Here is a 12,443-nt window from a genome sequence, read left to right on the forward strand (position 1 = left end):
ACAATCTTCAAACCTGATTGTTGAGGGAAAATCTCTGCCGCTACTATTTCTGATTCTACTCTACACTTCTCCTAGGGATATGCTTAGCTAATTGATAAATAAATGAACAAATGAAAGATAAGCTTGGTTTTTCTATGTTGAAGTTAGGGTCCGCTTTTCCTTGGGATCTACTGGTATTTATAGATTTTTGGGTAAATTACAAAAAAAACCCAAGTTTTGTAAAATGTCTCAGTTTTTCCTAAATTTTGTTTTGTAACAGAAAAATCATAAGTTTTCAAAAATGTCTAAAAAATGACCTCCGTTATAACTTCCGTCAATTTTTGCCTACGTGTGACCTACATGGATTGTTAAAGGAACCCACCATCAGCAGCAAAAATTGACGGAAGTTATAACGGAGGTCATTTTTTAGACATTTTAGAAAACTTATGGTTTTTTTTGTTACAAAACAAAATTTAAGACAAAACTGAGACTTTTTACAAAACTTGGGTTTTTTTTTGTAATTTGCCCTAGATTTTTTGTGTCCCCTGGCAATTATCATCCTTCTCTCAATGGTTTTGAGAACGTTGGTAGAGCGGTTAGAAAGCATGCCTTGCTCTCCACAGTCTTTGGGCATCTTTTTTTCACGTGCTTCAATTATGAGCTTATCCTGTCGATGGCGTGGCTCCTAATCACGTGCCCTACTCTATCCTTGGCTCAACTTCCTCTGTGGACGCTCAGATGACGTCGTAATGAATGTTCATTCATTAGTCTGTGGGAACACCTTGCCTTAATTAGTCGTAATGTAATTTAGACGTTGCAATTCTGATTGGAACAAAACAAGAGTAAACTAATAATATACCCCTTGAGATATTGATCTTACATCAAATCAGGTCTCAAGAAATTTTTTACATCAAATTGGACCTTGACAAATTAAGTGTACATCAGATGACCCCTTCCTTCTACATGCCGTCCAATAGTGGATGGAAACATCTGATTTGACATTATTTTTTACTTTTTACATCAATTTTGACCTTAACCTATTAAATGTACATCGTATTGCCCCTTCCGTCAGAAGATTCCGTCAAGTTTTTAATGGCAGACAGATGGAATGGGCAATATGATGTACATTTAATAGTTCAATGTCAAAATTAATGTAAAAAAATTTTTGAGGTTAGATTTAATATAATATTGATCTCCTGAGGGGTAAATTGTTAGTTTACTCAACAAAACTATGTCGTTTCACCGCAAATCGAAAGTTATGTTTTGTCTTTCATTTAAACGATGCGCTTAATGGGGAACTGGAGCTGCATTGCCCTTTTTCGCTACGATCGCGTATCACGGTCTCATTCAGCTGGTCTGGGACTTTATACATATTTATGGGATTGCTCGCCCACACGTGACCCAATGACAAGTTGCCATGTAGCTCAGGTCTACATTTATTTTGTGCTGGCAGCAATATTCATCAAACTTTTTTCAATTATATTTCTTTTCGAACTTTTGGCTATGTCATTGAACCAGTGTTATCAGAACCGGACCGGATGATGAACCGGAAGAGGTACGGGTTCATGGGTTTATGGGTCCAACCGGGGTTCGATGGGTCGGACCGCACGTTTATTTAAAATAAAATAAATATTCATATTATTAAAAAAATTATGATAATTAAGATAAAAGTATGATGATTTTAAAGAAATATAACAATAGTATAAGAAAGTATCTATATTTAATATTTCTTACTTCAAAATAAATATTTTATTTTAATAAGTACTTAAAAGTAAAGTTAAAAGAACAAAAAAGTGGTGGTGGCTTGGTTGGTAGTATGCTAGTATGAGAAGTAAGAGGTCATGAGTTCAAATCCTTACATGACCAATCAATTTTTACATTAAATAGGAAACCCATAAAACCCATAGAACCGACCGGTTCAATGGAATTTTACTTAAAACCGGCCAGTTCAATGGGTCCGACGGTTCAAAGCTGCAATTTCGGTTTTCAAGTAAACCGGACCGGAAACAATGCCTTGAACGAGTAGATTTGTGTTGTACGGTTTATTGTCTTCAAGGTTGTCCGAAAATATGCTCACCGCTGTCCGCTTCGTGCATCTGCACGGCCTTCCATTGGTAGGCTGAGACCTTGGCGTTTGTAAAGCCCACCCATGCTATATTCATCACTTTTCTTACTTTTTTTTTTTTTGCAATTTTGGCTTAGATTTTATATGCACATCGATTTGGCCCAGACTTGGTCAAGAATCAAAAGAGACCCTAAGGTATCATCAGTCAGAAGGTGGATTCAAGCAGAGAAGATTTGCAAGGAGACAAACTCGGGAAGACGGTCTTAAGGAAACACTAGATAAATCCTCGAGGGCTCTTCTTGAGTAATTCTTTATTTTTGGTGCCATTTTTAAAAATAATATGGTATGGTCGGTAATTTTTTTTCTTTTTTTTAGAGTTTGCAACTAAGAAAAATAATTTTCCAAAATAACATGTAATTCCCGAGATTTTTATTTTGAGCCCCACCACTCCACCGAACCCTTTTATTGTCACATTTTATCCAATAAAAGAAGGGTTCAACACGGAGAAATCGATATTCTCTAATCGCGAGAGATATTCATTTCGGGGCTTTTTTAATTAAATAATTATTTCTCGATCATGAAAATATTTTTTGATAAAATTTCTCGGCAAAGATGTGCTTAATTTCTTCAAAAAGAGTGAAAATGAAGTTTTTCACGAAGTTTAGGGACTGCAGCGCTATTAATTCTAATCGAACTAGTTTAATTCGAACTAATTAAAATCGGTTCCGTCATTTTAAAATTTTAAGGAAGGCTCGTGTGGGAACAAACAGCGCCACGTGGATGACATCCACGCTCTCGTGATAGTATCCACACGAGCCAGTTGGCAATCTTTGGACCAGCGAAATTCAAAAAATATTTATAAAAATCCCCTGTAGTCGTGATATCTACAGAATGATCCCCGACTCTCATTTCTCTGTAGATGGAGGGTCATGTTCAGAGTAAAGGAGGGTTTTGGCAGTTCTTAACTGAAACTTTGCCGAAATCGATCCAAATATCCAACCTTACACATATTATCCGTAATCTAGCCATGAGGAGTAAGGAATTGACTCCCATACGCTCGGTGTTGCCCTTTGAAGATCGATTGCCCCAAAAAAACCTTGGAGAAGGTATAATTGCAGCCCCCTGAGCATTCTGGTCGATCCGGAATTCGGGCTTCCTAGCTCGAGTTTGGGTCGATAATTGCTCTATTCTTCCATTTCCAAACATATGTGCAAGTATATAGTGATAACTTGCACTTTGCTTTTACGTACGTTCAAGTTAAATACACGATTAATAATATTGGATGATCATTTACATTCTCCCGATGAGACCCTCCATGTCGAGAATCGGCTAAGGAAAGATGTTGGAGCGTTGAAACCTGATTCGTTTCGATATTGATGTATATATATATGTATATAAAAGTATGTATATGATAGTATCTTGATTGGCCTTATCAAAATATTCCCAAATCGATCTCTTGATGTCGGGATTCCAACAAAGGAATAGAGATCGGAATATTGAAGATAAGTTCGCCTATTTCATAAATTTACATACTTGTTCAATAATGTTGAATGTATGATAAATTAAGGTTGAATATCGTGGCCAAATAGATAGATTGTATTTCTACGTGCTTAGTTAGGCTAGGCTTGCTAGGAATCAGTCTAATTAGCTGGTTTAGGTCTCACGTCTCTTAAAGCCGAATTGAACAATAGCTAATCAGGTCAAAATTGGTTGGATATTTGTCAAGTTAGCTCTCGGGTCAATAGAGACCGAGTAAGATTAGTCGTTAATAGGAATAATTGGAATCAGATTGGCTTGAATGTTTGTCTTAGCTACGGTTCATTTAGGAATTGAGTCTAAATTTGATTAAATGATTCCACATGGCCTTAAAAGGAAAAAATTCAAGTCTGTGAAGCATGCTTGGTCTCGGCCATGGAGGAATTGGGAGTCAAATGGGTTTAATAGGTTCACATGGCTTAAAGAAATGAAATAATCGAATATGTAAGAGTGCAAGGGTGTATGGCCGAATTGGTTATTGAATCTAGAAGTCAACTTATGTGTTCTATTGATTAATTGGAGCCCAAATTGTACAATCATGTAAACTAGAAACTTAATTCACGGGAACTGTGGTCTAGTCATCCACTTAGATAGGAGTCTTAGGAGTAATTGGAGAAAGTCCATGTGACTTTGTCGCTAAAGGAGAAGTGCTGAAATAGAAATTATTAAAAAATAAGTGTTGATTTCAAAATAAATTGAAGTATTTGGAATAAATTAATTTAAAATTGTTGAAAGTAAAAAAGACAATTATTAATAATTGAAACAAAATAAGCAGAAACATATGTCATAAGCACCTAATAACCTGGTTGAGAAAATCACTTTTACAACTGCAATTTTAGCTCAAACTGTGATTTCAAAAACTCTCACGAAACATTAAATATGCTTAAAATTATAAGAAAAAGTGATTATGAAACCTCCCACCGCATTCCCAAACAAACTCTTAGAGTCGGGTGTCAAATTGATTAAATTCCCTACTCGGCTAAATAATTGAAATTAACTGATTAAATATCCAATTTGTGTGATAATCGGTCAATCAAGGATAAATTTGGTTAATCACTTAAATTCAACACTTAATTCATGATTTTTTGGGGATAATTCGATCATTCTAAGGAGCCCTAGGAATTAACGAAAAGGCTAATCTTGGCCTTGAGGGACTTAGGGCTTTTATAGAATTTTTGAGAAATAAATGGATAATCAGATAAACTTGACTTTAATAAAATTGAGAAAAATTGAATAAATGAAAATTGTGAATAAAATGAATATACCTAGGGAAATTGACTTTGGATTTTTTTCTAGGATATGGGCTTTAGGTCCATCTTTCCATTTTTGGACCTCAAGTTCATTTTGAAAGCCCACTTGGTCCAATTGAATCATCTTGTGCCCAATGAGGCCCATTTGTGGCCCGATTATGATGAATAAGATGCGGATGGATGTATGTATGGATCAGGTATCATGTACAATGGATGTATGGTACACGTGTGTTGTACATATATTTGTAATTGTAATTTTATACTGGTATATATACTCGAACATAACCTAGAATCCTAAGATTAAATTATTGGACTATAATTAAAAAAAATGTTAGGTAGTGAAACCCAGGAGGATACCGATTCGAGCAATACCCTTGCTTGCGGGAGTTATTACTGTAATAGAACCTCTAAATCTAGATTTTTAGTTCAAAACTGAGCCAAAGTAAAAGGTCCCTAGCTAGTTAGTATCTTGACCCCAATTAGAGAATTAAGTGGCTCACCGGCCAAATAAAATGGAGTAATAACGACTCCAAACTGGTCCCAAGTACGAACCAATCTAACTTCTCAAGTCGTTAAGTGCCTAAAAAAAGCCTATCGACAGCTTGGTGACTCCGCTAGGGATTTACAAGAGGGTTCGAGCCCAAAATACCCGGTTTTAACTAATCTAACATTTGTGTGGTTGATTTTGCTAGTTAAATTAGCACTTTCTGTCAACCGCGAACCGATCATAGGAAACCCTCTCGGATTAGATAGAGAGATCCAGTAAGGGTACGCCTGTGCAAGGACTCCAATTGAAAATGGTCCTAGAAACTCCTGCTCGGCTCGCAAGTGTGATGATTCCCCTCAACTACGAGTCGGGGACTTGCACATATAGGTAATACCAAACCGTAGAAAGCCGTAAGCCACTCATGCATTAAATCCTTTCCGTATGTCTTTGGATGTGCTTGTTTATCCCTTTTCGGAAAAATGGATAGGTATAAGCAACATTTTTATGTATTTAAACCTTTGACGTTTTCTTGGGGTAGTCCAAAGAGTATAGGAGAGAATAAAAAGAGAAATGTACATAAAGAACTAGCATCTCTCTCACCCTTACCTCTCTATCTCATGCGGTGAATGACATGGTTTTTCAAACAACATGGCATGGGGAATATTATCTAGATTTCCATAATCAGCAGGCTAACCATGATCCCCCCTTGACTATGGGACACAGGTTTCTGAGAGTTGACCCCAATTGATAATGTCGCCTCTCATAAAATGGACATGACTGAGTCCAGGGGACGACAGTATCTATGAACGTTATAGAGCATCACCGTCCCACAAGCATAGCATTGGGATCATATACCTCTATAGATATACCCCCCCTTAGGAATCGTGTATGCCTCAGGTAGACCGGGTGGGAATATATCGTTGCCTGGAAGCGTTTGATACCAACCATGAGTCGTGGGGGGTCATGGAATGATGCTTGATCCTCAAAGAGCTTTTATGACATTTTTCAAAAAATTTCATGTTTTCTCACTAAAAGTAGAAAGCTCTGTATAGTGGGAATCATGATAATATTTCAAGCCAGAAATTTTTTTTTCTCATGCGTGAATTGTATACATTCACTAGGACTAGCAATATTTTACACGTCACGGATACGACACGGAGTTAAACAGATTTGGGTTGGACATTTTTTATAATCGGTCTAAACGGGTCCAACTCGTTTAAACACGGTTAATAAGCATGTCTTACCGGGTTGAACCCGTGTAATCTAATTATACACGATTAAACCTGTTTATTTAGACATGTTTAATTGTGTTACTATAATTATGTAACCCGTTAACCCGTTTATATATTTGGATTTACCAAAATATCCTTATGTAATCCTAACTTCCTAAATCTCTAACCTAATTTTCTTTCATTTCTTTCACCCAATACAACACAGCACAACCGCACTTCCACTTCTACTTCTACTTCTCTACTACCCTCACTCAGATCTCATCTACGATTTGATTTCCTTCTTCTCATCCATCAATGGCGAAGTTTTGCTTCTTCACTCTCATTGCTCTCCTCTCTATGCACTTCATATTGTTCGCAGATCCGCCTCAGATCTCGCCCTCCCCTGCTCCCAAGCTCGTCGCCGACTCCACTCCCACCATCTCCCCTTCGAAGCCCACCGATTCGCTGGCTCTCGCTTCAGCCAATGCGCCTCATGGCTCGATCTCATCCTCGCCATCGCTGCCTCCCTCGGATGCGGCTCCTGCCTCTTCGCAGTCCACATCCCCCTCCCCTCCATCTCAATCTCCGTGTTAACGTGTAAACATGTCGTGTTAACGTGTTCGGGTAAACGAGTTAATCGGATAAACATGTCGTGTTAATGTATCCGAGTAACTGAGTTGATCGGATAAATAAGTTATGTTAACGTGTTCGGATAACGTTTATAATCGTGTTGTGTATACGTGTACCTATTATGACACGTTTCGATAAACATGTTTAAACGTGTCTAAACGGGTTGACACGGATATAAATGTGTCGTGTATGGGTTTCCAAAACCTAACCCGTTTAATAATCGTGTCGTGTACGGGTTATGACTTCGCTGACACGAACCTGTTTAGACACGACATGTATAAACACAACACGACATGAATTGTCACCCCTAACATTCACTATCTCACACTTGTTATTCAACGAAAAACTATCTCACACTTGTTATTTAATTTTGTACAAGATGAAAACAAAATGAAGTTCAACTTTAATCTAATTCTACCAACAACAAAACAAAATAGCTCATACAAAGTCAAAGAGTGAACCTCATTTATACCACTTTTTTCCACATCAAAACAAAATAACTCATACAAAGTCAAAGGGTGAATTCCATTTATACCACTATTTTTAAAAATCAAAATCTGATTTTAAAATTCTACTATGAAATCAAATGCAACATAAATTACCGCAAATATTGCACGGTTTTCGAAAACAAGATCGCTTAGGAATATTATCTAGATTCACATATTCGTTAACCACTCAAATCCCCGAAAAGGAGAAGTGACCCAACGATGGAGTCATGTAAGAGGGGCATAACCACGTCAAGTGAAGGGTCGAATATGTCGATGCCCTTATCAATTGGCACCATTTATGGACGTTTATTGAACATTATCGTCCTGCAAAGATAACATCACGAGATGCTGTCTTGTGCCAATCATAGAAAAGTGTGTTGAGACCTCATCCATTCTCATTGGGACAAATGAATTAGGCACCCTTATAGATGTACCCATTGAATATAGGGCATATGTTTGAGATTGACCGAGTGGGTATAAACCGATTGCCAAGTAGTGCATGATACCCACCACAAGTCACGGGTATCGGACGACAATGCTTAAGCCCCAGAAATTTTGTTACATGACCACCATATCATATTTTCTCACTTGTAACAAAGTTTTGTACAATGTGAGTCATGATGATATTTTGAGCCACAAAAATATTTTCTCATGCATCAATAATTATCTTCAAGAAACTCATTTTCGCCTTTTGATTTTTGTTTTTTTCTTTTCTGTTGAAGGTACTTTGCTGGAACGGAGCAGAACCAACAACAACAATCATTGTCACGACAAACAATAGGAGCAAACCGTGGCTACTATGAACACTAATATGGGCCGCCTCATCGCTCTTCTCGAGGCACAAGCCATGATTGATGCTATTGTCCCGTCACTGGCACAAGTGCCTTAAACGGTGATAACCAATGCCATGGCAATAGCTCCGCTACCTCTATTAGTTTTTAGCGCTCCAATAATCCAGTCCATCTTGACTCTAGTAGGTATTCGTGATCTTGGTCGAACTCCAGGTTTGGGCGCTCCAATTGCCTCACTAGCCATTCCAACTGCTGCACCAATTCCCCTTCCAATGTCAAGTCAAGCTCCCGTCGAAAGTCCATACTATTCACTTAAGAAGAATCCGATTAATTTTAATTAATTCAAAGTCGATATGAATCGATCCACTAACATCTAGTAATCGTAGTTTTTTTTTTCTTTATTCAAAAGATTTGAATATGAGAAAGAAATTCAATCCTCGTGATTCGAGAACATCCATATCGATATTTGCTTATGATATGCTGCAGTCGAGACAAAGTCGGGAGAATACACGTGTTGTTGCTCTAAAGGTACTCCTTGATCTCTTGAAAAATGCAGCATTCCCCTGCAACGAGACCTCAAGTTTTCTCGGTGCAGCCGCAGCCGGCATCGCAGAAATAGAAGAGCAGGTGCGCTTACCGATGAAGCAACGCCTGCTTATTGGTCCACCTGGTCATCGGAATCTGGTGGATGCTACACTGGAGCATATCTCTCATCCCCTTCCCCGTCTTCTTTCATCGTCGTCTACCCACGAAAACCAGAGGACGAGAGTGAGAAGGAACCGAGGAGATTGGGGTATATCGCAAAAGCGCCATGGGACAGGTCCTTGACAAATTTCAGGGTTCGTTTCCTCCTCCTCTCTTTACAAATTCTGATCCCATTTCCATTTGATTGTCGTGGGAAGCTTCCCTTCTTCACTCTGGTCAGTGGAGTGGAAGGAATCCTGGCTTGTCTTCGTTTCATTTCTCTGCAATCGGGTTCCGATCTATTTACTGTCTTGGACGATTAACATTGAGATGTGGATCGTAATTCCCCTGCGCGATCTCGAGCACACTTATTAGCTGGGCCTGGTTCATCGATTGTCTCGTATATTTGCATTTTCGTCGTTCGAGCTGCGGTATAATTGTTTCAGGTGGCGGAATTTGACGATACCGGAAAATACATTGAAAATTTGATTTATTCATCAATTTTGGCGGTCGTCTTTTCGTTCTATAAGCTGATGTAGCAAGCGATGAATCGTGATGTGAAGTATTATTATGACAGTTCTTATAATTGTTGACTTCATAATCTTCAATCTCGGGCATGGTAGATTTATCTCTGTAATTTGGTTCAATAAGTCCTCGGGGCACTGATGAATTAGGAACCTATCGTTTATCAAGTCTTACGAGGACGTAATGAAGGTGCATAGTTTGGTTATCGGATGCGGACTAATCAACATTCTTTTAAACATGTTTTCTAGTATTGTGCGTCTGTTGGGTTTGGCATGCCCATGCTGTCGCTTAGTGCTCCAGTGCACGTTTCTATGTGCTTCTTCGATGTTTTCGTTGGCTGTTATGCTCAGCATGTCATCGGGAAACTTGATCATTGCAGGTTTAAGAATTTGCAGGTTTGTTCCAACATGTTTTGCAGGTAAGCAGTGGAGGCAAAAGCAGATAAGGAAAATAACAGACAAGGTGTTTGATCGTATCACGAGTCAAGTGGGAAGGGCTAACTTGACATTTGAAGATCTATACATGGCCGTTCTGCTTGTTTACAAGTGAGCTAATTTGTCAAGTATTTATTTCAAACAACTCTCTTTATTTGCAGCTTCATGGTAGCCTTCACAATGAGTGACTTTTTCTTTCTGATTTTCAAACTACTTCTGTGCTTTAGTGACATCAATAAGCACTTGCCTGGGCCGCATTTCGATCCGCCCTCCAAAGAGGAAGTCAGAGCCACGATGCAGGTACTGCAGTTATGCATTCAAAAGCATTCTAACCGCATTGGCTCATATGATAATTATTTGACAAAAGTTATCCTAGCTACCAGAACTACAATCTTAACCAATCTGCTGGGTCAGTGTTTGTTGATTCTCGAGTCCCCAGCCAATGCTAGTATGTTTCTTCGTAATGGCTCTGGAACTTTTCTCAACTTCCTAGGGAGTCAAGCACATATGAACAAACAGGTTTATGCATGTGCCCTTTCTTTTTGGTTAATTCAGCTGTGTGCGAGACCAAGAGCTCCAGTTGAAACTCCATATGCCCAATTCACTCTCGTCTTCTTGATTTGAATCCTCCTAGCGTGTAAAGCCCAACTAGGAGCAATCTACAAGAATCTGTTTTGCATTTGATGCGCGTCCTCATTTCACTGGTAGAGTGTTGAATACCAACCCTCACATATTATAGGCATATGCTGTGTACATGACCTCCACAATAATCTATTTAAGTTTTCTCCCTTGCGAAGATGAAGCCCTCCACATGAACACCAGTAAGCTGTGACTTATCTCCTGGACAAGTCCAGCTCCAATCTGTTTTATAAGCAGTGCGCTTGCTTAATACATCTGTATCTCAGCAGGAGAAGAGATGGTTTCAGGATCCTCGGTCTTTATTCTTTTAAAGATGTTTACCTACTGATACTCATTTGCTGGCAAAAATTGTACCAGTCACTCAATCTCTGATGATAAATTTTGTGACCTGTCCTAGGAATGTGATATTAACCTCGATGGAGAAATCGATCGGGAAGAATTTGTCCGCTTCATTCAGCACCAGACATCTGACACATTCATCCTTGTGAGTCAAGGACTGATAGTGACCCTTGTTGTGGCTCCCACAGTGGCAATGGCCACGAAGAGGGCCACTGAGGGTGTCCCAGGAGTGGGGAAGGTGGTCCAGAAGTTGCCGAATTCAATCTATGCTTCCCTCGTGACTCTTGCTGTCGTATTGTTCCAGAAGTCCATTCAGGAGGTCTAAACTATTTAGAGAAGTACATAACTTTCAGTCTGTGTGAATCTCTATATTTCGTGGTGGTGTTACGAAGTATCTTTGGTTGTAACTATGCTACAGTACACGAGTAAGACCACAGCATGGCAAATATCTTGCATATATTTTAGGTGAAGTATTCTTCCACTGGCATATTCCATTTGGAGGTTATGCCTATAGTAGTGAATAAAAGGAGGAAACGCATTCGTTAAGTCCCGTTTTTCTGGACTTCTGTTAGACCAATTGAGCTCGTTAAAGCATCGGCATCTGCTGAAGCGGATGATGCATTATGATCTGTATTTGCGAATTTTGATGGTTTTTGCTCACGAATTTGGTATTATTAGTAAAAGAATAGAATTACGTGGTTTACACTTCGTGGTAATCTTATTATCACGTCACACCCTCTCCTCTTCGTTCCCCCTCTCAACCCCCTCTCTCTCTGTTTTATCAGCCCTCTTTAATCTTTTTCGTTGCCTTTATTTCACACAATTTATATTTTTAAACAAGTTTCATTAATTAAAAGATTTTTAATTAATGAAAATACTTTTTATTGCTCCAAAATATCTAAATACATACTAAAAATAAGAAAAATAATGATATTTTTAGAGATTTTAAAAGATAAGAAAAAATTGTATAGATATGGGTACTTGTCTTGTAAAATTTCAAAGTTCACTATGCGTTGGTATTTTACACCCCGTTTGGTTTTGCATTCAAATTTTTAAAATTTTAACTCTACTCACTACACAACAAAAATCAATAATACAATTATTATTTTTCATTTTTTTTAATTTTTTAACCAATTAATTCAATTTTTAATATTAAATTCTTTTAACTATCAATTATTTTTTCAACAATTCAACAATACAATTATCATTTTACCTCAACTATTAATTGCTTTTTCACATTTTTTTCTCATAATTCAACAACACAATCAGTACAACTCAATTAAAATCAAAATTCAACTCTATTTAACTCTAAAATCAAACAAACTATTAGTCTCACGCATATTTTATATATCAAGTTTTGTGAATATGATAACTCTAAATAAAAA

At 38.0% G+C, this 12,443-nt stretch overlaps 1 protein-coding gene across 2 annotated transcripts; it reads left to right on the plus strand.

Annotated features, from left to right (window-relative positions):
- The first annotated feature begins 9,120 nt into the window (after positions 1 to 9,120).
- Positions 9,121 to 11,699, plus strand: LOC116206104. Of its 2 annotated transcripts, none has more exons than XM_031538875.1 (4): positions 9,121 to 9,276; positions 10,065 to 10,191; positions 10,308 to 10,380; positions 11,117 to 11,699. In XM_031538875.1, the coding sequence occupies exons 1-4, from the start codon at positions 9,249 to 9,251 to the stop codon at positions 11,381 to 11,383; spliced, it is 495 nt and encodes a 164-aa protein (XP_031394735.1). In that variant the 5' UTR covers positions 9,121 to 9,248; the 3' UTR covers positions 11,384 to 11,699. The 2 variants fall into 2 exon arrangements, with proteins under 2 accessions (XP_031394735.1, XP_031394734.1); XM_031538874.1 differs by having other exon boundaries at positions 9,171 to 9,276; positions 10,026 to 10,191.
- Positions 11,700 to 12,443: the final 744 nt, after the last annotated feature.

Source organism: Punica granatum, chromosome 4 (genome assembly GCF_007655135.1).
Source record: "Punica granatum isolate Tunisia-2019 chromosome 4, ASM765513v2, whole genome shotgun sequence".
NCBI lineage: Eukaryota > Viridiplantae > Streptophyta > Magnoliopsida > Myrtales > Lythraceae > Punica > Punica granatum.